Genomic DNA, 26,513 nt, shown 5'->3' on the forward strand with positions numbered 1-26,513 from the left:
AGGTATAAGGTGCCCCTCTATTTGTAAGTCGAAAAGTCCCTTGAAATATAGGCCTTCTCTCCCACTTGATTATTATTTTTTAAAATTTTTTAATTAAAAAAAAAACAAGGTTCTAAGAAAATAGTTATTTTCCATAAAACGGAAGAAATTGTATTCTGGAAGAAGAAAGTTAAAACAAAACACTTGTTGGTCCCCCATTTTCCTAATGAAAGTTTCAATCCCATCCCTCAAAACTCCACACCACATCACACTGACAGATGACAATCAAATTTCAATTGTTGGAATTGAACGTCTCTCACAGCCTGTTTCATATCCCATACCTTCCTTCCAGTAGAATGAGAGATTGAAGCAAAGCTACACTTGGTATGTATTGCAGCAAAAATTTCAGGCCAGCTAGAAATTCCATGTGGCTTTCCCATATATTATTATAATTATTATATATATAGTCTTCAGTTATTTTCTTACAAAATGCTCAAGGCATGTCCAGCTTGTCCTAAAAGAGAAATTTGAACATATACTTCAACCCAAAATTCTATGAATTCTCTAGTATAAATAACGTTCCACATAGACCAAAATCTCACAAGGCCTACAAGTTTTACTAAGTCAGATTGTAAATCCAAAAAGAAAATAGTAGAATTGATGATTTCTCAAATGTGAGACTCATTCTCAATCATCTTGACTCATCTCATCTCTCATAGGGAAGAACTTGGATGCGCTAAATACAATCCAACTTTTATTTCTGCAAATTGCATACTCGGCCTCTGTTTATTAGTTTCCAAAGAGCCTCCTTGGCTTCCTCTAATGTTTCAACAGCATGCCCTTCTTCAAATGATATCCTCTGTATGTTGAACTGGAAATAAATAAAGCAAACAAACATGTCTAGAGTTAAAGCAGAAAAAAAAAAATTGGTAAATCTTGGAAAGGTTGTTGCTTTAAAGGTGTACCTGCGCGCCTTGACGGACCCGAATATCAGTTCCTTTGCTGTCTATTGATATGAGAGCAGCATCATCTACCTCAGTTTCGGTGGACAAAAGCTCTTTCAGGGGCTTTGAGAAGATTGCATTCAGTTCCTAAACGAGCAAACTAAAACCAATTAAGAGCCAAAAAACACATCAAATATTGAATTACATTTGCTGATAAAGCATCAAGCAAAATCTACAAGGTGAACCAAATATCTGATTGAAGATCGGGATCCCATACACGCTGATGATCAGTATAGAGAGCATAAATGTAACCAGGAGAAATTCAATGTACTCAAAAAGGAGCAAGATCCATCCCGGGCATATTAAAAAATACACAACATTTCACTGTTGAGAGGAGAATGACATCTTTGCAGTAGTGATAAGCAAGAAAAATAAAAGGATAACAACATTACTAACAACAAATTAACATATAGAATATAAGGGGGAAAAGATAGACGTCTACATCAATATATGACAAAAAATAGACAGCAACTCATCCCCTTCTTTTTTTCTTTGGGTAGTTTGCAAGAACTCAAAAAAGTTTACCTTTAGGTTTTGCTCGCCCCCATCAACTGCAATCTTGTCAGGCTGAAGGGCCTCATATTCATTGACATCTACCCAAGCAACAGTGCCAAAGCCTCCAATGAAGTATATATCACTGGGAGCAAGAAGTAAATATTTATAAGTTCCCCTTGCTCAGGCATTTAGTGCTACAAATTCAATTGAAAATTTTCATAAAAAACAATCACAAGCAAGTGCCATAGAGAAAATAAAACTTAGAGCACAGGTCACTGATCTTTAAATCCACCCCACCATTAATGTTTTATTTTTTTATTTTATTAAATAAGTTAGACACACACCCATTAGGCATTGAACCTATGAGCACACCCTCCACCCAGGCCTTACCAAAGGAAGTGGCATAATTCGGGCAAAGATAATTTACTTGAACCTACCCCTCCATCAATGCCTTACATGTATGACAGCGGTATTGTACATTTGTAAAAGATTACCTTCAAAATAGGGACAGAGAGACAAAAAAATCCTCCCAGTTGTAGGTCACAGCTAAAATCCTGAACGACTGATATATTTGGCAAGATTAAATCCTGGATTCCAGGGTGTCTCTATCCTTATTGAACTCTTGAAGAAGAATTCTTCAAACGTTCCTGTTTTCATCTGCTCGAATAAGTACTCTTCTTATATTAGATTAGCCATAACTTTTTTTTTTCTTTGAATAATAATTTATTGAAAAGAAAAATGCATAATCCTACACGAGAAATATACAAGAGAGACAACCAAACCAAAAGGCGTCTAAAATCTATAAAGTTAACAAGGTCTAAAAAATTCGACGAGGAGTAAGTAGAAACAAACTGCAGCCCAAAATCTCAAAAAAGGAGTGTTTTAAACAAAGCAACGTGTCTCGCATTCCTCAATGAGGCGCCGAATCCTTTATCTCTAAATGCACCACTTTAGTAACATGGGAATAGCTTTCCATATACCCTCTTGGGAATGCTCACCGCCTTGGAGACTTCCAACAATGTAGCTGCTCTAGAATGTTGCAAGGCATAGTCCATGAAAGTCCGAATAAGTTGAGAACCAAGTGCCAAAGCTCATTGGTATACTCACAGCGGATGAGGAGGTGATTCACGGTCTCATTCTTTTTGCATAGGCAATAAATTTATTGAAAAGAAAAAGGCAAAGCCTTGTACACAAAAGTATACAAGAGAAACAACCTGATGCAGCACGACGTCGTGGGATGCAAAGTAGAACAAGAAGAAGAAGGGATAAATATAACTTAGATCTTAAGTCTATCAAAGATCTAAGAAATCTTCTCAAAACGCTAGAGTTTATCTAGGGTTTGAAGAAAAATAATAAAGAAACTTAACTCTGAGACTTTTTATTGATAAAAACTCAAATATAATCAAAAGCTACGTTCTCGGGTTATAAGCATGTATTTATAGCCCCCAAACTCCTAACCCTAGTAGTAAATAGAAAATAAGTCGGTTTAGATTTCTATGATTAATCTCGTCTAGACAGCTGTAGACAAGGTTGTAGACGAAGCTCTCGGGAAGTCACTTCAGTCATCTCGTCTGGACGGCTGCAGACGAAGCTCTCGAGAAGTCAGCTTCATGTCTCGGGAATTACTATGGTGACTTCTTGGGAGTGTCCCGTCCCTCTTTATGAAGTCTGGTCTACGTCACAACCACACTAAAGGCGTCTAAAATCTAAAAAAGTTATCAGAGTCTAAAAAATTGAAAGAGGAGAAAGTAGAAACATAGACTACAGCCCAATCTAAGAAAGATCTTAAAAAAGAGGGTTTTAAACATAGCAAGAAGGTCTTCCATTCATCAAAGAGGCGCCAAATTCTTTATCTCCAAATGCACCACATTAAAAACGCATGAATAACTTCCCATATAGCCTCTTTGGAATGCTGCCGCCCTTGAGACTTCCAACAATGTAGTAGTTGTAGGATGTTGCTAAGCATAGTCCATGAAACACTGAATAAGTTGAGAATCAAGTGAGAGAGATTATTGGTGTACCCATAGTGGATGAGGAGGTGATTCATGGCCTCCTCATTCATTTAGCATAGGCAACACCAATTGACAAGAGAAAAAACTTGCCTTCCAAAATTATCAACTGTTAGGATTTTACCCAAAGTTGTCATCCATGTAAAGAAAGCTATGCGGAGTGATGTAGGAAACCAAACCTCCCCTATTTTGGGTGCAAGCAAAATAAGGAAAATAACAAAAATAATATTAGAGCAGCGCCGTTTGAGCAGATTTCTATTCGATCTTAGACAATTGAAGTACAAAAAGAAAGAATTTGCACATAATTTCAAGACCCCAACAGATTATCATTCCCAATTTTAGTCAAAATTACTGTTTATTCCTGTGTTCTAGGAAATTATCAAGTTTAATTTGCATTGCCTTCTTTAGAGATTTCCCATTTTTAGAATGGTCAGGCTTCCATAGTTGGGAGAATGCACAAGTTTAGATTGATTCTAGTATTTATTTATTTCTTTTTGCAGCTATGCAATCTCTGGTATAAAAGAGGACTGGATGTAATGAGAACAACAACTTTGAGAATTAGTGAAATTTTCTGGGTTTCTGGTTTCTAAGTTATTTGTAGCTTATGTTTTTATAGAAAAGAAGATATAGAAACTTCTTTTCTTCTATCCATGCTTTCTGTGTTGCATCATGGAGCGGGGCCTTAACCTTGCAAACGCTTTTCCAAGGAAAATGACCAGGCGCTCCAGCCTATAAAGTTTTATAATAGCTCTTCACTTCAAAGCTGTGATTACTAGATGGGGGGTTCCACAACATTCTAGAGATTCCAGCTCCAAATACTGGATTGCCTTCAAAGCCGTGATTACTAGATGGGGGGTTCCACAACATTCTAGAGATTCCAGCTCCAAATACTGGATTGCCCTTGTAAAACTCAAATTCCAATAGAGAGTAATGCTAGAGGAGTCCTAAGCCTTGAGATCAATTTTAAGCTTAGTAAAAAGTAAAGAAAATGCAAAATTTTCTTCCATAAAACAGCCACAAAGTTGTGAGTGAAAAGAAGACAATAGCCATAAGTTGGTGCAGATGTAGGCAATTAGACCATTCTGTAGCAACCTGATTAACATATACCAAATCATAGTGAATTGGGGCTATAAGCCGAGTGGGGAGACATTACACTGTTTTATGACAAGGGAGTTGTGGTCAAGCACTCTTCTTGTTTGGAGTAAATCTTTGAAAGTGATTGATTTTTTTCATTGTTAGAGAGGAAGGCTTGGACGGCATACAAGCAATATGGCTCATAACATGGTTCCATTGTTCTTATGTGGACTATATGGAGTGAAAGAAGTCAGTGGACTTTCCAAGGGGAGAGCTGTTTCTTGATTTGCTGAAACTTTTAACTTCTGAGACCCTTGTCTCACTGGACGTCTGCTGTGGAAAAGACATTCATCTTTTCTTTGACTTGATTTTTTTTTTTTTTTTTTTTTATTATTATTATTTTTTTTTATGAATAATAATTTTATTGAAAGAAATGGGCAAAGCCCTCAATATACAAGAGAGCCAAACACCCTATAGGCTTCTACAATCTAAAAAACTAATCAGATCTACCAAATCCACTAAAGAAAAATTAAGAACGTGTACAACAATCCAAAAAAGATCTCATGAGAGATGATTTTTTAAAAAGCACATTGGATTCACATTCCTCAAAGTGGCGCCGACTTCTTTCTCTCTAATGCTTTACATTAAGAAAGCAGGAATAACTTTCTAGATTGCCTCTTTAGAATGTCCCCACCCTTGAAATTTCCAGCAATGAAGTAGCTCTCAGATGTTACAAGGTATCACCCAAGAAACCCCAAATATGTTAAGAGCCAAGTGTCAAAGATCAATAGTATACTCGCAATGGATGAGAAGATGATTAAGTCTCCACATCTTCTGAGGTTTATCAACTGTGACGATTCTACCCTTTGCTGCTATCCATAAGAAGGAAGCAACACAAGGAGGGGCCTTAACCTTCAAAATACTTTTACAGGGGAGTGAACAATGCTCACCTGACTGTAATATTTTATAGTAGCTCTTCATTGGGAAGCCATGGCTGCTAGCTGGTGTCCCAACATTCTGCCTATCCACTTCCCTCAGATGAGTTTTTGATTAGTATAATAGGCTGAGAATTGAGTCCATATATTCCAGCTCCAATCTTGGGTAGCCCTAATGAAGCTTGGATTCCAATTGATAAGAGAACTGGTAAGAAAGTGCAGGATATAGAGAAAGTGCCCACTGCATCTTCTATGCACTACACAACACGTTTATCCCACACTAATAGGATACCACCAAAGGCTCAGGAGGCTGGTAGAGCCACCCCACAAGCTCTGAACAATTCCAACTATAATTCTCTCCATCTTCGTTTCTTGAAGACACAATACATCATGCTTCCAAATTTTCAAAAAATTGCTGATACTGAGTCTTTTCTCTGCATTGTTAAGACCTCTTAACATTCCAGCAAATTATTTTTAAATTCATAGTGGGGTGGAAGCCTCACCATGGAACCGAAGAGGACAGGTTTTCGGCAGGTTTCTATTAGAGTCACAGTTCACTGAGCTTGAAAAGTTGATGAGTTCTCTTACCCTTTTTACCCTGCTCCTTGATTCTTTTTGAGAGGTCTCAAAGGAACGAAGTGGTCTTTGCCACTAGATTCAATAGTGGAAAATAACTTTGAAACCTCCTGCACAAAACCTTCATAAGAAACCCACAAGAATTTTTCTAGACTAAAGGGTCGTTTAAACCCAGTCTGAAATCACCACCTGACTCATTTAGGGGTTTGAGAAGACAAAGGCCATAGAAGCCAAACAGAGAGCACCTTCTTTGCTATCAAGAAAAGACCCAAGATACTGGCTTAATCAACACAAGAGTGGCTCATTTTGTCCCTTTATGTTCGTTAGGAAGGACAACCACGTCAGCTCAATACGATTTTGCTACAATACCACGGGCTATCCTGGAGTACTACACTACCGTAGGGGGAGAGAGGGAGACGAGCACAATGGAGCATAGGTTCCTTGAGCGCTACTGTATGATTTTGAAATGGTCAAAACTCTTTCTTCAGAGACTACCTGAACGAACAATTGACAAACAGTTGCACAGAGCTGAGCCGGCGGTGGGAGAGCAGCGGCCTGAGATGCATGGTTCATGGAGATGAATGGCAACAACAGAAAACGCAACACCTCTACAAAGCCACTCCAACCCCACTTTTGCTTACCTTCAAGGAGGAAAATGACAGCGTCGCACGCCACCACATAACTCAATAGCAAAACATGTACCATAGGAATTGAAGCATCTTAGGCAAAGGAACGCTCTTTGTGAGTCTCTAACATTTTGAATAAACCCCAAACTGTTATCCAGCCAAACAACCTCATCCACCGTCGACAATAGCCAAAAAAAAACTCCTCTTCCCAAAGGAACCGACCGGAGATAGTCCTTTCCACACTCGACAATTCGTATACAGAGTGATTTACCCCCTAAGTTGATAACAAACTCAAAAGATTTCAATTCAACAAAGAAAAACCTGCACACAATGCCTTCAATACACTAGCAGTCTTCGAGGGCCAGGGAACCATGCATCAACCACCCTAGGACATCGTCAACTGCAATCTCCCAAAACACCCACGACAAACCCAGTAGTACCAATACCAGAGGAACCCTTGGACTTTATAAATTCTATATCTTTTGTCTTGTGTACTCTGCTTGATCCTTCCTCTTTTTTCTTTTCGTTAATGATATAGTCATGTATGTGTGTGTGCGACACACACAAAAATATATGACGAGACATCACCAATAGTATTGCTTCCATTTTCATTCATTCCTTTAGATTGAAGTGGTTGTAATGAATTATATATAATCACTCTTCTTAGACCCAGGGGAGCTAAATATAAAGACTCTGACTAACTTGGTCTCCTTGCAACAAAACTAGCTCTCCTATAAAAGCATACCTAGAGGCTAATTTCTTACACCATACAAGGAGCTTCTAAGCTGGAATATTTCATCTAAAAATAATTTCCCTTTGGAATGGTCAGAAACCCTCTATAAATACACTATTTTGACTTGCACATAGTTTCATTGTCACTTCATCTTGTTCATCTTCTTAGAAGAAATTTCCTCTCCATTGCCTTCAATCCATCATCCCTAATAGCCTGAAGAATATTAAGATTTAACCGCTGCTGGGGGCCCCAAGTGGAAAGCTCTAAGAGACCTTAATCAATGACAAGTTCCCCATGCCAACATGGTGGTTTGTCTGTGTATAGAATGTTATAACATAAGCTAGACTATGGTTGGTGACAAGGCACCAAGCCCTTACGATTTCTCTATAGCGTTCTTTCAAGCTTGTTGGGATGTGCTGAATGTGGATATCATGAAGGTTTTTAATGACTTCCATGCTAGAGGTAAGTTTGAGAAGAGCCTCAATGCTTCGTTTATTACACTCATTCCAAAGCTTCCAGGTGCTATTGACCTCAAGGACTTCTGACCAATTAGTCTTGTGAGGGATATATACAACATTATTGCTAAGATCTTAGCTAACATGCTTAGGTTGGTAATGGAGAAGATCATCTCCAAGTCTCAGGGTGTCTTCATAAGAGGTAGGCAGATTCATGTGAATTGGGATTTTCTGTTGTATATGCAGAGGCGGTGTGGCTTTGGAGAAAAATGGTGCTCGTGGATAGCCATTGTATTTCCTCAGTGTGCTTCTCGGTCTTGGTGAGCGGTACTCCTACAAGCTTCTTTAGTAGCTCCCGTGGGTTGAGACAAGGAGAGCCCTTATCCCCCCTACAGTTTGTTTCTGTGATGGAGGCTCTAGGTAGACTGTTATCTACTGTGATTAGTGGGGAGCGCTGGATGGTTTCTCAGTGGGCAATGCTGCTTTCTCCCATCTTCTATTTGCTGATGATACTCTGATATTTTGTGATGCTCTTCCTATTCATTTGAGTCATTTGTGGAGCTCATTCCTGTGCTTTGAAGCTGAGTTGGGCTTAAAGGTAAATTTGGCCTGTCAGAATTGGTTCCAAAGGGGAGTGTTACATAAGTGGGAAGGTTGGCCCGTATTCTAGGGTGTGGGGTTTCCACTCTGCTGGTCAGGTATCTTGGTTTAACGTTAGGGGCCTCCTACAAGGCTAAGCATATCTAGGACGACATTATTGACAAGCTCGAATGTCGGTTGGCGAGTTTAAAAATGATGTATTTGTCCAAAGGTGGTAGGGCTACCCTCATCAAGAGTACCCTCCTAATCTGCCTATGAATTACATGTCTCTCTTCCCTCTTCCATCGAGTGTTGCTAACCGCATTGAGAAGATCCAATGTGATTTTTTGTGAGGTGCGTTAGGTGAAGAGTTCAAACATCACCTGGTAAAGGTCCAAGGTTTGTTCACCAATCTTTGAGGGAAGGCTGGGTATCATGAATTTGATGGTGTTTAATCGCGCTCTCTTAGGTAAATGCTTATGGCGCTATGGGCTTGAGAGAGAGACATGGTGGACAGTAGCAGTGGACTCTAAATATGGCAGTTTATGAGGAGGGCGGTGTTCTCTTGAGCTTGCAGGAGCCTTTGAGGTGGGGTTCCAATATCAGGTTTTGGCATGACCAATAGTGTGGAGAAGTGGCTCTAAAGGTAGCTTTTATCAGTTTTATATGGTCTCGCTTGTGTGAAGGATGCCTCTCTTGTGGCTAATTTGGAGTTTTTGGGCGGCTCCACCAGTAGAATGTGAGTTTTGCTAAAGCAGCACATGATTGGGAGGTAGATGTCTTTGCTTCTTTTCTCTAGGTGTTGTATTCAGTTAAAGTTAGAAGAGGATGTGAAGATTAGCTCTGGTGAACTTCCAAAAGAGGATTGTTCAAGGTCAAATCTTTCTATTGCTCTCTGCCTTCTTCTGAAGATAGTTGCTTCCCCTAGAAGAGTTTTTGGGGGACTCATGCTCCTCTGAGGGTGACCTTTTTTGCGTGGTCAGCTGCTCTAGGCAGGATCCTCACCTTCGATAATCTTAGGAGAAGGCACGTCATCGTGATGGACAGATCTTACATGTGCAAGAGGAATGGGGAGTATGTAGACCACCTTCTTCTTCACTGTGATGTGGCTTCTGCCATTTGGAGTTCTTTTTTAGTCATTTGGGATGTCCTGGGTTATGCCTAGACATGTTGATTTGTATGACTGTTGGTGGTCTTCTGGCAAGCCAAGGAGTGCCGCGGTGTGGAAAAATGTGGCTACGTGCCTCTTTTGGTGCTTATAGGGGAAAATGAGTGATAGAAACTTTGAGGACAGGGAGAGTACGCTGGAGGAAATTTTATCTTTGTTCTACGAAACATTGTATCTATGGACATCGGTATTTGTGTCTCCTTTGTTGATTAGTTATAGCGACTTCCTTGTTCATTTTGTTATTTCTAGTTATGTGGTTCATTTTGTATACTTCTTGTGTACTTAAAGGCGCCTTACGCTTTCAATGAGATTGGTTTATTATATAAAAAAAAAAATAAAAAAATAATAAAAAAACATAAGCTAAACTTACATAGTCAAAGATAATTCTGTGGTTTCAAAAACTTACAGTCACAAAACACCAGACAAGGGAATCTGAGAAAGAGACCTTGTCTAGTTACAGAAAAAGCATATAGTGCATCCATAAATCAATCCACAATATACTGTGCACAGAAAAAAATAAAAATAAAGAAAGCCACAATATACTAAAGACAAACCTTATGTTCTGCATCCTGAAATAGTAGAAGTTCCCCCACTGTTGAGAAGGCCCTTGTTGATGCTTTGCTATGTATTGCTTATGAGCCCATTCCTAGCAACACAATCAAAATCAGTCCAGTGCTAAAGCAGCATTTTCTTCCATTCTAGAAAAAAAAAAAAAAAAAATTGAGAACAGCAGTAGCTGCTGCATCAATGGGCAGATGTATAATTCTGTAATCACTTAAGTACTACTTTTGGGATGTCTCATTTTTCAAACTCGCAATTATTCATTACAAGACTTGTGGGATAGGAATATCTGTGCTTCATAAGAAAAAAAATATTCCTCAAATATTGCAACAAAAAATAACTACAGAAATATTATCTACTAAATCTATTAGAAAGCAAAAAATTAAATGTAAAACATGTGAACTAAAAATTCCAAAAATCAGTTGCATGCCAGGTTATAATGCGAAATAACTGTAAGGACAAAATGCACAATGGGTCCCATGCTTAGTTTTCCACATCATTCTTATGGCCAAAGAAGAAAAACAAGAAGTTCCAACTGTTTTCAGATATACCCCAATGCACCCTTCTTAATGTCTCAATTAGAGAAATCACCTGTTGATTCTCTGGAAGTGGGTAGACATCACCAAAAATAGTTACCCTTGCATTTGACAAGCCACTCCATCCAGGTATCTACGAAACCTAACTGTCAATAAAATCCATAAATGGAAAACAACTAGCCCAAGTACAACTAGCGAGAGAAAAGAAGAATTAACTAACCTGCACAACAAGTGTGCATCTTGGGTCGGCTAACAAATTCCGTGTGTGGATGGCTAATGGTGAAAATGAAAATAATGGATCTGCAAACAAAATACATCACAAAAAACAAATGAACACAATCACCACATGAATGATCATTATTAAATGAATATATGACTATCAACAGTCCAAGACAAGGACCATAAGAAATTAAATGATCTAATATATAGAATTATAGGCCATTTCTATCCCAATACAACAAAGACCATACATTAAACAGTTCTGAAACTTCAAATCAAACAGGCTGAACCTTATGATGGACAAGTACATAAAATAGGGAGTCACTTTATACTTTCCTGCCAAACATTTGTAGGAGACAAAAAGTTGAACTATAGATGCAAAACCGTAGACTAACTTTTATAGCAAAAAAAAGGACTTACGACCCATTGAATCAGGTGCAAAATCTACCAAAGAACCAAACGGATACCCTTCTCGTCTGTGGTGCATCCGAGACATCACAGTGCACAAATGAGCAAATCTGGCCTTTAATCACAAAAAAAAAAAAAAAAAAAAAAACGCATTCAGATGTTGACAAATAACAACACAACCAGAATATTGGGAGTCACTATTATTACGTGATCCAAAGTTGAGACTGAAAAGAGTAAGAGACAAATTACTAGAAATAATAATAACAGGGGGAAGTCACTGCTATCATTTGATCCAAAGTAAACACTGAAAAGAGTAAGAAACAAATTACAAGAACTAATAATATCTTGCGACAAAATAACAGCATTTACCTGCTCCATCAGGTTGCGAACTGCTAAGGCTGGTCGAGGTAAACCATGAGCAGAGGTTGCACTCTGCACTCCACCAGAAATTGGGGTCCTAAAAAGCCCAGCTCGGGTTCCCCCTCCTGCTACACTTCCACCTGGGGCTGGAAGAGGCATGTCCACTTTTAGTGCCTCATCCGCCTCCTTCCCACTACTTTGAGTGTGACCTAAATTAACCTTCACAACCCAAGAAAGATCATTACAACTACAATTCCCATATGATCTCATTCTAAGTCAATTTTATGTTTAATAAGATGCTTCAACTATCATGTAGACACATAGCAGAGTTATAAGCTCATCATAGATAGACATCCTCCAAAATCCTTTACCCTATTTTGGGAAATATGGAAAAACAAGCTTCCCACATTTCCTAAATAATATCCTATAATCACAAATGACAAGCATACAATGAAGGGAAATAAAGTTTAAAGAAAGTATATTTCTTCTGTGGTCTTTGAAAGTAAAACTGGTGAAAAAATATAAATTTCGAAATTTAAAAAAAAAAAAAAAAAAAGATAAAATCAAGTTGTAGTATTATTTATCCCTTCATGCTATATGAGAATATACCATATCTGTTGGTCAGTCACACAGATACCTGCTGAATAGTTCAAAAGAATTAGCTCATAAGTAGTAAGTACAAAGAAATACAGTGTAACATCAAAGGCAATTCCTCAATATTTCATAAGTTAATACTCCAAAGAAATGAGTTATAGTCATAAAGTATGCAATATGAGGTGATCTTGGCTGCAATGCAGATAAAGAATTACAAAGAATTCATGCTACCATTCAGAATGCCTAAATTTCAAACTTAAACTTTCATATACTATATGCTTTCCCAAATAAAAATGTAAATAGCTGATGCTGCAACTTACACTTGTTGTCCACATTAAAATAGAACATAAAGGGGAAAAAATAAAAATAAAAATATGCAGTCTACCTTGGCCTACACTGGAAGTTTAAATGCATTTTGAAATAATATGAATGAACATGAACCAGAAATATTTAACATATGACAGTCCAACATTTCCCTCATCCATATAATCTTAATAAACTTGAATCACAGGCCACGATATCACTTGGTGATATCTAAAAGGGGGTATGTGCCTGATCAGAGAAAGAAAAGTAGCTCCAAAATGATAGCCATACATACAATATCTATAGAGTATAACATATCATCTGATACCTATCAGCAACTGCCTGGAAAAGTAGTAGTATAAGCAATACATGCATATATGGGCATGCTCTATTATCCAATGAAATTCAAATTGTAGTAAGTTTTAAAAATTCACTAATTTTCGTTTATTTTTCACTCGTAATATTTGTTATTTTATAAAGGCCATCGAAAAAGAAGGGGTCGAACATACATGAAATCGTCCACTGTAACTCCCTATTTTTCATATAACTTCAATGGCTACTTAATATCTCGGCAATGCCTATTGTTGTCACATCAAAAGAATAATATTCAAACTTATATCTGACCATTTTTTCCTCGGCAACAAAACCGAAAATCAACACATCAGAAAACCCAAAATCGCAGACTGCAAACACCATATAGGTCGGTCATTCACGCAGGGCTATTATATAAATTACCTGAGACAAAGACAAACTATCTTCAGAAACAAAGCCAAACCCATTATCCAAAGGCCTACTATCTTCACCTTCATCACCAGAAACCTCGCGTGCGAGAGCGAGAGCACGAAGCCCAGGAAACTGAGGATTATCGCAGATTTTGAGAGACCCAATTCGCTTATTCGGTGCTCTGATCGAAGACGACGGGCTACTGAGAGGCGGGTACGTCTCTGAGAACTTGGGGATGAACAGAGGGCGCGCAAGGGCTTCCATGTGTGTGTGTCGGAGAGAGAGAGAGACAGAGTGAGAGTGGAAAAAAGAGAATTGGGAGCAAAAAGAAGCTTTTAATCATAAATTGTTTGAGAAGTGAGATATGGACGTGTGGAGGCAAAATTTACATTGGACCGGAAATTTAGCACATTTGATTGATACAAGAAAAAAATAAAAATATTTTGTACAGAAAAGTAAAAAAAAATTATTTTGTAATAATTTTTTATTTAAATAGTAATAAAAAGTAATTTATATGATGTGATGTAAAAAATATGAATATTAGAATTAATTTTGAAATAAATTTTTTGAGTTTATAGGTTCAATCCAGTCCGGTCCTTTGGCAAACATGCCCTTCGTGCGTCGGGTTTGGTAATACTTGGAATTAAAAATGACCTGCACGCACACACTCCAAAGTCAAGGGGGGATATGTTTGGTAACCGGTTTAGTTTATGAATCCCATATTTAGGGTCGTGTGGGTTTACAATTTTAAAATAGTTTTTTTTTTTTTTTTGAATATTGATTTTTTTGTTGAGAAATGCTAGAAGATCCCAAATTTTTTTTCGGATTAATTACTTTTTTAGTACTTAAGTTTTGACTTTTTTATTTTTTCTCATTTAAGTTTCAAATCGTATCACAAATGATACATAACTTATGGATAAAAACCAGTTTAGTACCTCCATCACATTCCGTTAGTCCAAATTAACGGATTGTCACGTGTCGTAATATAAATATGCCACATGTCCTAAAAAAATTTAAAAATATTAAAAAAAAAAAAACTAAACCCTTTAAAAAAAAAATAGGGTGACCCGGCTATCCCATTTTGGCCAATGGGAGTGGCTTGGCCACCCCCAAGGCCTTTGAGGGTAGTTTCGGCCACTCTCTTTTGGCCATTGGGGTGGTCGGCATCCCCCCATTGGCAAAAATGGGGTGGCAGGGCCACCCTTGTTTTTTTAAGTGTTTAGTTTTTTTTTAATATATATATTTTATTTTGTTAGGACACGTAGCATTTTATATTACGAGATGTGGAAATCCCTTAATTTGGGCTAACGGAATATGACAGATGAATTAAACTGATTTTTACCCATAAGTCAGGTTCCATCTGTATACGATTTGAAACCTAAGTAGAGAAAAACAAAAAAGTTAAAACCTAGGTACTAAAGGTAATTAACCATTTTTTTTCTTCAAAAAGTTGATTCCTAAATAATGTGTTCCCATCCCATGAGTTGATAACACATTTTCCAAAATAATAAATCTCATAAGATGATGACACAACATTTGAGAATCAACTTTTAGAAAAAAAAAATTTAGAATGTGTAACACTTCTCTAGTTTGTTTGGAGTATGTTTGGTACTGGATAATCATTCCATGAAAAATGGTTATTTCAATGTTATTCTATTTCATCTTCTTTCATTTTCAATAAAAATTATTATTATTATTTTTTTAATTGAATAACCATTCCACGTACCAATTCTACCCGAAGTTTTAGAATAGTCATTTTCATACCTTAAATTGAGGAATAGATTGTGTTTTCCCAAAAAAAAACAAAAGAAAGAACAAAAAAAAGAAAGTAAAACGTGTTGCATCCTGAGGGTGGCTGACCATCCCAAGGGGTGGTCTATAACACTCTGCATACAATTACACCATGTTAATATGCTTCACACATGGCGTTAAAAGACTTTAAAATTCTTAGAATTTTCTTAGGACTGAACGATGGATGCCACCATCAATCCTTCCTTCGATGCAAATCCTAAGGTAACAGACATTCAACAGGTAGTTAAATGCAATTAAATTAGAATAATTTATGAATAATGATTTCTTTGTTAAGTTGCACACTAAAGACCCGTTTAATGAAACAATTATTATTTTATTTGGTATGGACCTATTCTTAAGAATTGCTATTCCAAAAGAATATTTTTTCTCTTACAAAGAGGAATAGACTGTGTTTTTATAAAAAATAAAAAATCCTTTTTACATTTTTTCAAACCCAAAATTAAAAAATAAAATAAAACAAAAAACCTAAAACAGGTTGCATTCCAACAATCCCAAGGGGTGGTTTGTAACACTCCTCATACTTATGTGATAATTATTTTAAAAATAATTACATGATTACCACACAGGGATATTTTTATATGTTTTAATAAAAATTATCGTTAATTATGAATACAATTGTACCATGTTCATATGTTTCACACAAATGGTTAAAAGACTTTAAAATTTCTAGAATTTTCTAATTACCAAACAATGGATGCCACCATTGCTCATTAAATGCAAATCTAGGCAAGAAACTTTCCATAGGCAGTTACATAACTTACATGCAATTAAATTAGACATTTCTACCATTTTGCTCATGCATTGGATGACCATATAACTACCCTTTAATCCAAAAACTTCATTTTGATTTTCCTTATGTTGGGGATTGTGTCCTAAATTCCATATATGTTTAACATTCAAGTTTGTAATAATATAAGTCATTATTCACTAATTAAATTTGTAATACTCCGAAATTTATACTCTAGAATAAAGACGATCTTAATATTTAAGGATTTTTTTAAAAAAAGTACAAGTTAATGTAAATTTGAGGTCAAATATTTTTGATTTTTCAATATGGACTCTTTTTATAAAAATTGGGTATAAGAAGACACTAAAAATACAAAAAACAAATGAGGATAAAAAATACTATAGTAATAAAAAAGCCCAAAAAGCCAAAAAAAAAAAAAAAGCTCAATTTTGAAAAAGCGGTTAGCGGACGATTACCTATTTTACTAACCGCTAACCGGTTGCAGTTAGTAAAATCTACTAACCGCTAAGACGGTTATCGTTAGCGTTTATTGCCAGTAACCGCTAATCGTAACCGTATTGACACCCCTATTTTAACATTATCTATAAAAGTGATGTGTGTTACTTTTTTCTAATAACATGTGATATACACATGAGTTTTCAATAAAATTTATTTCAACTTTGTCCATGCTATTAAAAAACTATGTGCATCTCACATGTTCAAGGGACACATGTCACTTTTATAGATTACGTTAAAGAAAATTTTTTCAACCCAATTTGAAAGAAAACTTTATCCATAAATTAATACTATATGTCTAGCCTCAAGGTCGGCCCAACCCTTAGCCGGGTTAGGCCGCCACCTAGGGCCCCCAATTAAAAAATATTCAATAAAAAAATTTCATGTCATTCTTACAGTCCATATTCTTTAATTAAGACTCCTAATCATGGAAAATGCCTCCAATTTAATAAGGCTCCAATTGCTTAAGGAAGTGCCGTACAGCTGGGGGGGGGGGGTTTCTCCCCCCCCCCCCCCCTTCCCTTCTCTTTCCCCCTCTCTTTCCTTAATCTGTTTCCCCCTCTCTTCCCCGATCTGTGTTTCTTTTCTATTTTGTGTTTGTTTTTGGATTTCGCTTTCTTTTCCTTGTTGTTGTTCTTTGTTTGCTTGTTTATTTTTTCTTGCTAGGTGTTTGTTTGGGCACACTTTGTGGGTGCCGCTCATGGGGGATTCACTCAAACTTCCCCCCAATTTCTTTGAGTGTGCCGCCGATCTCCTCCGCGCCAGCTTTGCCGTTTACTGTCTTCTGCTGGGTCTTTTCACGCGTCCCCCACCGCGATGTGCTTCCAACGCCATCTACGCATCAGTTTCCGGCAAGCACGCGATCGGCTTTTCTTCCGATTGCTGTCATCCGCCTAGTGTGCTCCTATTTTTAAATTTTTAGTTGTATTGCTTTGATTTTCCCTGTATTTTTCTTGTTTTTCTTGCTGCTTGTAATAAGGCCATGTCCTCTTTCTTGATCTCCTCGCTTGTTATTTTGGTCCAGACCCCTGGGGTTGTGGATGTGAACGATATCCTGGCTTTCAGGTTCAGGAGGATGTGTGTCGGCATGGCGTCCTTTTGATCCCAGGGTCGAGGAATAAGAGCTACCTATGCATTAGTTTGTGTCTGCCTAGCGCAGATCTGTTATTCCAACTGAAGATTAGTTATAGGTTAGCGGATGTTTGGCGTCTTTGATGTGTAATCTTTTAGTTACGACTCTGATCTTTTAGCTTCGGCTGGGATCTTTCAGAACGTTATGTTCTGTGATTATAAGAGTTTTAATGCTCTTGATTCCTCTATTAATGAGATAAGAATGATTTTCCTTCCCAAAAAAAAAAAAAAAAAAAGGCTCCAATTAATAAATCATAATAAAACAATTTCTATAAAAAATAAAATAAATAAATAAATACATATTTGTTGTCAATATATACGCTTTAATTTTTTTGGCCAAAACAGATTATACATTATTAGGACTTGGCTCCTGCACATTAAAAGGAAAATCCTCTTTCCACTCTCTGCCCTCCCCATACATAAATGCGGCTTTTGCTATATGGTGCGCTACCCCATTGGCTAATCTGCTAACATACTGAACCACCCACCCCGTATGTTGGGCAATCTCTGCTTTAGCAGCATTCACAATCTGCCCATAGGTTGTCCAGCAATCGCCTTCGTTGTTTAGAGCTCTAACTATCTCCAGCGCATCCCCCTCAAAAACTACATTTTGGTAGTCCATACGCCAAGCATAATTTACCGCAGTCCATGCACCGATCGCCTCAGCAGTGGGAGCGTGAGTAATGGAGCACTTCGTAGCACACTGTATTGCAAAAACCTTCCCTGTGTGGTCACGTACGATCACTCCGACCCCCATTTGGTTTCAACTTTGCTTTATCGAAGAGTCCCAATTGATCTTGACATATCCCACTGGAGGTGGGACCCAAGAGGTACTGGAGTTGAGGGGGGGAGCCACGACCATGCTGATGCTTCGTTGTGTAGCATTGTTAAAAGCTGCCACCTGCTCCTTTGCCTTGCGAATCAGAACCGACGGCCCCACCACATCACCCCCATGCACAAGTGAGTTCCTCCTGAACCAGATTTGTCTCGCCACAGTAGCCACTAGTTGCATCTGATCCTCATTCAATTTGTCCATCAATTTTTCCAGAATGTTGATAAACTCAGTTTCATCACTTGTGCATTTCTAAATCCGGGGGTCACACTCCAGCCACACATCTTTAGCTGAAAAACAGCTCCACAAAATATGTCCAACAGTTTCGGTCTCCCTACCACACACCGGGCATAGAGGGTCAGAGGAAACATGCCGTGTGAACAGCAACTCCTTAGTGGGCAAGATATTGCTACATGCTTGCCAGAGGAAGGTTTTAACCACTCGAGCCCCTTTGATCCGCCAGATTCTCTTCCAGATTTCAGCTAGCTGGTGAGAATTTGAGCTGCTGCCCTCCTTACTAAGGTAATTCTCCTTTCCCAGGTGATATGCACTCCCGACAGTGTAATCGCCATGCTTAGTAGCCGCCCATACAAGCTGGTCCATTCTGCTTCTAGGACATACAGCTATGCTACAAATTAGCCGTGCTTCCTCTTCGCCAAAAATTTCATTAACCAAGGCCGTATTCCACCAATTTGTTTCCAAGTCAAGTAGCTCACATACCTTAGCTTCCGGTGGCAGAATTCTCACCGGTGATTGGACTAAATGTGACACCATCGTTGGGAGCCATTTATCTTCCCAAATCCTTATGGATGCCCCATTCCCTACTCTCCATACAAGACCTTCTTTGAGTAGAGGTTTCGCATTCCAAATGCTGCGCCAAACATATGACGGCTTCCGGCCTAAATTGGAGTCCATAAACGATCCATTCGGGTAATACTTTTCCCGGAAAATTTTTGCCGCCAAAGTATCCGGTCTTTGTAACAACCGCCACCCTTGTTTCCCAAGGAGAGCCATGTTAAACATCTCAAGGTCTCGAAAACCCAACCCTCCTCGCTCCTTAGCCCTCCCCATTTTGCTCCAACTCATCCAAGCTATTCGAGCATCATTCCCCTTATGCCCCCACCAAAACTTGGACATCATTGAGCTAATTTCTTGACAAAGCATTTTGGGCAACTGGAACACACTCATCGTGTAAGTTGGAATCGCCTGTACCACCGCCTTCAAGAGTACTTCCTTCCCAGCTTGTGAAAGAAAATTTTCTTTCCATCCATTCATACGTTCCCAAACTCGGCCTTTCAAAGAGGAAAATGAACTCACCTTTGCTCTTCCAACCAAAGCCGGGAGACCTAGGTATTTCTCATACCTAGTGGTAGAGGAGACCCCTGCTGCCGACAAGATGAGTTCCTTCGCTTCTCTCTTTGTGTTTTTGCTAAAGAAAATGGACGTTTTATCCCGATTAATTTTCTGCCCGGAAGCTCGCTTATAAATTTTCAGAGCCTCTTGGAATCTAACCCACTCCAGTATGCTAACTCTGCAAAACAACAAGCTATCATCCGCAAAAAATAAGTGGTTGATTTTTGTACCTCCCCTGGCGATGGGCAAACCTGTTATTCTCCCTTCTTGTTCGGCCCTCCGCAATAGAGTGTTAAGCCCTTCCGCACATAAAATGAAGAAATAGGGAGACAGCAGATCTCCTTGTCTGATTCCCCTTGATGGAACAATTTTTCCATGCGGTTGGCCATTAATCAAAATAGAATAGGAAATAGTACAAACACATACCATCACCTTGTCTACCCAGCTTCTTGCAAATCTCAACTTCACCATTATGGCCTCTAAGAAATCCCACTCAACTCGATCATAAGCCTTTCTCATGTCGAGTTTGAGTGCCATGAACCACCCATGAACCCATTTTTCCCCTTCATTCTCACATCCATCGTATGTAGGGCCTCAAATGCTACCAAAATATTATCCGTTAGTAGACGTCCCAGGATAAACGCACTTTGATTGGCCGAAACAATGTGGGGTAGGACCTTTTTTCAGTCTATTGGCTAACACCTTTGCGATTAATTTGTATATTACATTGTAGAGACTGATAGGCCTGTATTCAGTGATTCTAGAAGGAGACTTAACTTTTGGGATCAGAGTAATATACGTTGCATTAATAGACTGATCAAATGCTCCATTATTCAAAAAATCAAAAATTGCCGTACATACCTCATTCCGCACCAATGCCCAAAATTTTTGATAAAAGCATGCAGACATCCCATCAGGCCCGGGGGACTTTAACGGGTGCATCTGCTTCAGTGCCTCGTCTACTTCCGCCATGGAGAAGGCTTTAAGCAATTGACAGTTCATTTCTTCCGTTACCCGACCCTCCAGCCCCATCAGACATTCATTCAAGTCGGTCACACCGCCTGTAGTGAATAGTGTTTGATAGAAGTCGGTAAATGCCTTTTCGATTTCCTCTGGCGTGTTCCATTCTCGCCCGGCATCATCTTGAATTTTCAGAATGAAATTGATCTTCCTCCGGTAGTTGGCCCATGCGTAAAAGAAGGGGGGTATTTCTATCACTATTGCGATACCAGTTTTGCTTGGCTCTTTGTTTCCATCTCATGTCTTCTTGTTCTAACAGAAAATCAATATCAAGTTGAAGCTGTTTGATCTCTGGGCCATCCAATGCTGTCTCATTCCGCTGCAATATTTCTAGTCGCTTCGTTTTCTCTTTTCTAGCTTTCTCAAAGGTGCCATGTTTTTGCCTATTCCACCGCTTCAAAGCAACTTTACATGCCTCAAGTTTCTGTTGCACCATCTGAATGCTTGTTCCACCAGCTACATCGTCACACCAAGACTCCTTAATCACATCCGTGGCTTCCTCATCTAAGAGCCACTTAGCTTCAAATTTTGTACCCCGCTTAACACGTGTGTACTCTCCTTCCTTTGCTGAAAAAATGAGAAAAAGAGGTTTATGGTCTGATGTCCGGGCAGCCAAAATCTGCACTGCCACTCTCGGAAACAAATTATTCCATCCACTATTCGCAACCGCCCGATCCAACTGTTCTTTAACAAACCCGCCATCTTGTCGACTGTTTGTCCACGTAAATTTAGAGCCCATAAACCCTAAATCACTTAAGTAACAGTCTTCCAATGCCTCTCTAAATTGGGCCATTTGAGCTTCCCTCCGTAGCACCTCTCCCGACTTCTCAGATTGATTCGTTATTTCATTGAAATCGCCTACACATAGCCATGGCAGTTGATTGTAGCATTTCAGATGACGAAGTAAAGCCCAAGATTCATGTCGTTTGGCCCACTCTGGATGGCTATAAAAGCCAGTCAATTTCCATGAACACCCCAATACCTCTTCCGTCACTATGGCATTGATATGTCGCCGAGAGTAATTTTGAATTTCAGCCGACTAATATCCTTCCATAGCAAAGCAAGTCCGCCACTCCTCCCAACGGGGTCGACCACAAACAAACCTTCAAACCCCAATTTCACCTGAACCATCTCCATTTTATTCTTCCGACATTTTGTCTCCATAAGAAACAAAATGGTGGGCTGCTTGTCCTTTGTCAGTTGACAAAGGTCTCGAACTGCCTGAGGGTTCCCAAGCCCTCGGCAGTTCCAGCTTAAAAGACTCATTGGTGATGGCAGGGCTGAATTTCAGCCACCCCCGTCACTTGGTTGTTATCATGCCCTTCCACACCTGACAGTCTCCCCCTTTTACCCACCCGTTCGGGTCCTTCTTCATCACCATGTGACTGCCCCTTACGCTTCTTTTTTAATCTGCGCCCCACCCCAACTGCAGTATCACTGGTTTGCCTCTCACGGGCTCTACGCTTCCACATACGTAAATTATTTCCTTTGTCAAGCATCTCCAATTGTGAATAAGATGTTACGTCCATTTGGGTGGACATGGGTATATCTTCCTGACCCAGCAGCCCATCTGCTAGAGCTTGGCCCATATCCTCACTCGAGCCCATTTGACCCTCCCCAATAGACCCACTTGCATTGACTTGTCCACCAATCGCCTCACCCGCCACCTCAACATGACATGCATCTCCCTTGTTAGAATTAAAATTTGCCGAGAATCCCTGATTTATTGCACCCTGTCCAGCAGTTTCCTCAAAGTCCTCCTTTCCTTTCCCTCGCGATTCTCCTACTGCTCCATTATGGTAAGATGAAAATTCTCCACTCTTGGTGCTGTGATTGTGGCAAGATTTTTGGCAAGGGTTTCCAGAAAATTCGGATGGCACCAAATCCACATGCTTCCGAGGCAACTCGGCGCCGTCATCACCCAAGCCGCCCTTCGGACTCGATGTTCCTCCGCCTACTCCGGACGCCAGGCCACCACCTCCTCTTTTTCGCCCATCATCCGCCCGGAGCCACACGCCCCACGCTTTCCCTTCCACCTTTGTGTTCATTTTTGTGCTTCGTTGAACAGGACACCCTTTCTCTCCATGGATAACCCTGCCACAATCAAAACAAGCCATGGGCAGCTTCTCATATCTGCATATGACCCAATGGGACTTTCCTTCCAGCATGAGGGCACGGCCCCTTTCTAGTGGCTTGGACAAGTCAATGACCACTCGAAGACGTAAACATCGTCCCCAACCTACCCCATTTCCTGCTAGATCGATGTCCTCTAAATGCCCCATCGATTCACCTATCTTGGTTCCAACACCTTTGGTCATGCATAATAATGGCATGTCATGTATTTGTACCCAAAAGGGGGAATGCTTGAAAGCCATCTGTGATGGAGGTGTGCTGCCATCAAACTCGTTGAGAACAAGGATGTGCCGATCAAATGACCATGGCCGACCTCCAAAACTCTTCTCATATCATCCTCGTCTTCAAACTCAAAGAGCCATATGTTGTCATCCAACTCCTTGAAGATTACGCCTCCCAGTGTGCGCCAGATTCTAGATAGTACTATCTTGAATGCCTCCTTATTCACCTTTTTCCCCAACCAAAGCTTCCCAATCAAGCAACGCCCACCTTGCACCCGAGCCTCCTCAATCTCCCCCTCGGTGATGGCAATCCCAACTTTCTCCCCTTCTGTGAGAGAGAGAGTTTCGCATAGCCTTTCCAACGAGTCCGCCATCATTTAGTCGTTAATGTTCTCAATAGACTCCTGACCAACCCTCCACTGCCGCCGACCAGTAGGAGGTGCAACCCTCACCTCTAGCCGTTTCTCAAGGAAACCCTAGGGAGGACTCATCAGAGTATATATACGCTTTAATTAAGGTCCCCTACTTAATTTTTTTTTAAAAAAAATGCATTAATATTATTTGATTCTCCAACATTCCGAAATAAATAAAGCTTAAAAAATCGATAACAATAAATAAGGGAATCAAATCATTATCAAAAATTCAACCCATTGGAAAAAAATTAGCTACTATTGGAAATAGAAGAGTGTAAAATAGACTAGCTATTCCTATTCCTTTGTTTGGTTGTAACGTTAGAATAGAATACTGATTATGTATTTCTTCGTTTGGTACAATGCAATATATTGGTGAATGGAATCCTATTCTGATCAAATTTTCTAAAATACCCTTATAACACAAATATAATTTATATTGTTAAGGACTTTCTTTCTTTATTTTTGAAACATAAACAATTATATATATATATTGTTTTTAATTATGTTGGCCTTCTTTTTTTTTTCTTTTTTTTTTTCAATTATACTACAAAATTATTTATATAAAAAAAAATCACATAATCATCATATCACCAATCAGAGGATGCAATATATTAAAAAAAAAACAAAAAAACAAAAAAAAACAACTAGTACAGAAATGGAGAGAGAGATAGAGAAACAGAGAGAGAGAAAGTGAGAGGGGGATGAAAAAAAACTTTCTATATATAACAACAATTGTTATGAATTTTGTTTACAGTATATATACATACCAATAAGAGGATGCCATAAAAAAAATAAAATAAAATTAGAATTAGAATAAAAAAAAAAAAAATAAAAAAAAAAACTGGTACAGAAACGGGGAGAGAGAGAGAGAAAGAGAGAGAGAGAGAGGGGAATGAAAAAAAAAAATTCTATATACAACAACGATTGTTATGAATTTTGTTTACAACATATATACATACCATTATACCAATGAGAGGATGCCATAGAAAATTATAAAAAAAAAAAAAAAAGGAACAAGAAAGGAATAAAAAAATAAAAAATAAAAAACTGGCACAAAAACGGAGAGAGGGGGATGAAAAAAATTTTCTTTGTAGAGAAACAGAGAGAGGCATGAAAAATTATTTATTTGTAGAGAAATAGAGAAAAGAGAAGTAGAGAGAGATATCAAATAGAGAAGAAATAGAGAGAGAGAGCGAGAGAGACGGCGTGGGTGTAAGAGGGTGGGGTTTTTTGTGGCAATTGACACTATTAATTTAATCCCATAGGAAATCATTAGCTAAGCCACTCATTTTAGTGACTTAGCTAATTCTGTGTGTATGTGATTAATAATCCCATGAGAATAAACTATTCCCAGGAATAAAGTCTTACCAGACAAAGGAATAACTATACCTAGGGCTAGCTATTTCATTCCAATGGTCTATTCTGCAAACCAAATGAGGCATGTCCAACCAAAAAAAAAAAAAAAAAAAAAAATCAAATGGGAAAAACAAATAAATAAATGTTAGAAGATGGAAAGTTTCTAAAATATTTTATTCAATTACAAACTCCACTCTTTACAAATTTGAATTCTTCTCTTCTTCCCCATAATTTCACTATTTGCCAGCTATTTCACCATAATTTCATTACAAAGGAATAACTATACTCTATTCCATTTCAAGTGTCTATTCTGCAAATTAAATAGGGCATGTCCAACAAAAAAAAAAAAAATCAAATGGGGAAAACAAATAAATAAATGCTCAGAGATGGAAAGTTTCTAAAATATTTTATTTTATTTTTGTGAGTGCTAAAATATTTTATTCAATTACAAACTCTTCTCTTTACAAATTTGAATATTCTATTATTCTCCATAATTTCACTATTTGCCAGTTACTCAGTCTTTAAGTTATTAAAATCCTTCCATAGTTGATCAACGATTAAAAAAAAAAAAAAAAAAAGTTAGTTACCAAAAAGCTCCATCAATCACTTTTATTATTATTTTTTATTTGATTTTTGAAAATATTTTTACAATTAAGAACAATGAAAACATTTTTGGTTTTTTATTTAATTTTAAGAATTAAAATCAATGATAGTTTCCAAAACAAATGTCTTAATCTACAAAGTTTCCTAAAACATGATATGATTGATATCTATTATGATATTGATGGTTTAGATTTAATTTAGGACAAAAATTTCCTTCAAACCAGTTTGGAGAAAATATCCTAAAAATCCATTTAAAATAGTGCTAAGTGTCTATAAACATTTAAAAGTTACATTAAATTTAATCTAAATTAGTAAACTGCTATTAATGACGTTAAGAATTTAATGTGCCTTTTAAATGTTTATACACTTGGCACTATTTTAAATGGGTTGAAGGATATTTTATTCAAACTGGTTTGGAGGAAATTTCTGTCCATTGAGTTATTTTCGGAATTAAAAGTTTTAAAAGAAATTTTACAAATAGAAGAAAATGCTCTGATTGACAGTTTTACAGTTTTACTATACCTGGGTCTATAGTTTTTTATTTTTTCTCCCTAGGTTTCCAAAATAGTCAGAAATGGTACCTAACCTATAGGAAAAGACAAAATCGTACTTCGTTAGTTTTCGTCAGTCCCAATTAACAGAATTCCACGTCATCGCCACGTAAATGAGTTGTAAGGCTGACATCTATCCCTTGTTCCACGTTGGCACATTTAACTAACCATATCATCTAACCTAATTCATCCTTCTTCTTCAAACCCGAGTTGCATACCCCATTTACCCTTAAATTGCATGAACCCTAGAATCGAGCTCTAGAGTCAGTTCTTCTGCTATTCCCCGAATCGAGCTTATATCAGACTCACGCGTATGTATGGAAATGTCGAGGTGCCTTTCCTTCTGTTCCCTTCCTTCTTCTTCTTCAACCCAAAGCTACACACCCATTTATCCCCAAATGACTTGAACCCTAGAATCGATAAATCGTTTATCCCCAAATCGAGCTTACATAATCTGTCCCCAAATCGAGCTTCAATCTGGTTTGCAGACGCACGCATAAGGGATCTC

The 26,513-nt window shown here is 38.2% G+C and overlaps 1 protein-coding gene across 1 annotated transcript; it reads right to left on the reverse strand.

Moving 5' to 3' along the window:
• Positions 1 to 368: 368 nt before the first annotated feature.
• Positions 369 to 13,652, reverse strand: LOC132188728 (uncharacterized). The gene is made up of 9 exons (XM_059603260.1): positions 13,350 to 13,652; positions 11,727 to 11,936; positions 11,370 to 11,472; positions 10,951 to 11,030; positions 10,786 to 10,863; positions 10,188 to 10,279; positions 1,509 to 1,620; positions 945 to 1,070; positions 369 to 850 (listed from the first exon to the last, which is right to left on the reverse strand). The coding sequence occupies exons 1-9, from the start codon at positions 13,599 to 13,601 to the stop codon at positions 734 to 736; spliced, it is 1,170 nt and encodes a 389-aa protein (XP_059459243.1). The 5' UTR covers positions 13,602 to 13,652; the 3' UTR covers positions 369 to 733.
• Positions 13,653 to 26,513: the final 12,861 nt, after the last annotated feature.

Source organism: Corylus avellana, chromosome ca7 (genome assembly GCF_901000735.1).
Source record: "Corylus avellana chromosome ca7, CavTom2PMs-1.0".
In the NCBI taxonomy this organism is placed as follows: domain Eukaryota; kingdom Viridiplantae; phylum Streptophyta; class Magnoliopsida; order Fagales; family Betulaceae; genus Corylus; species Corylus avellana.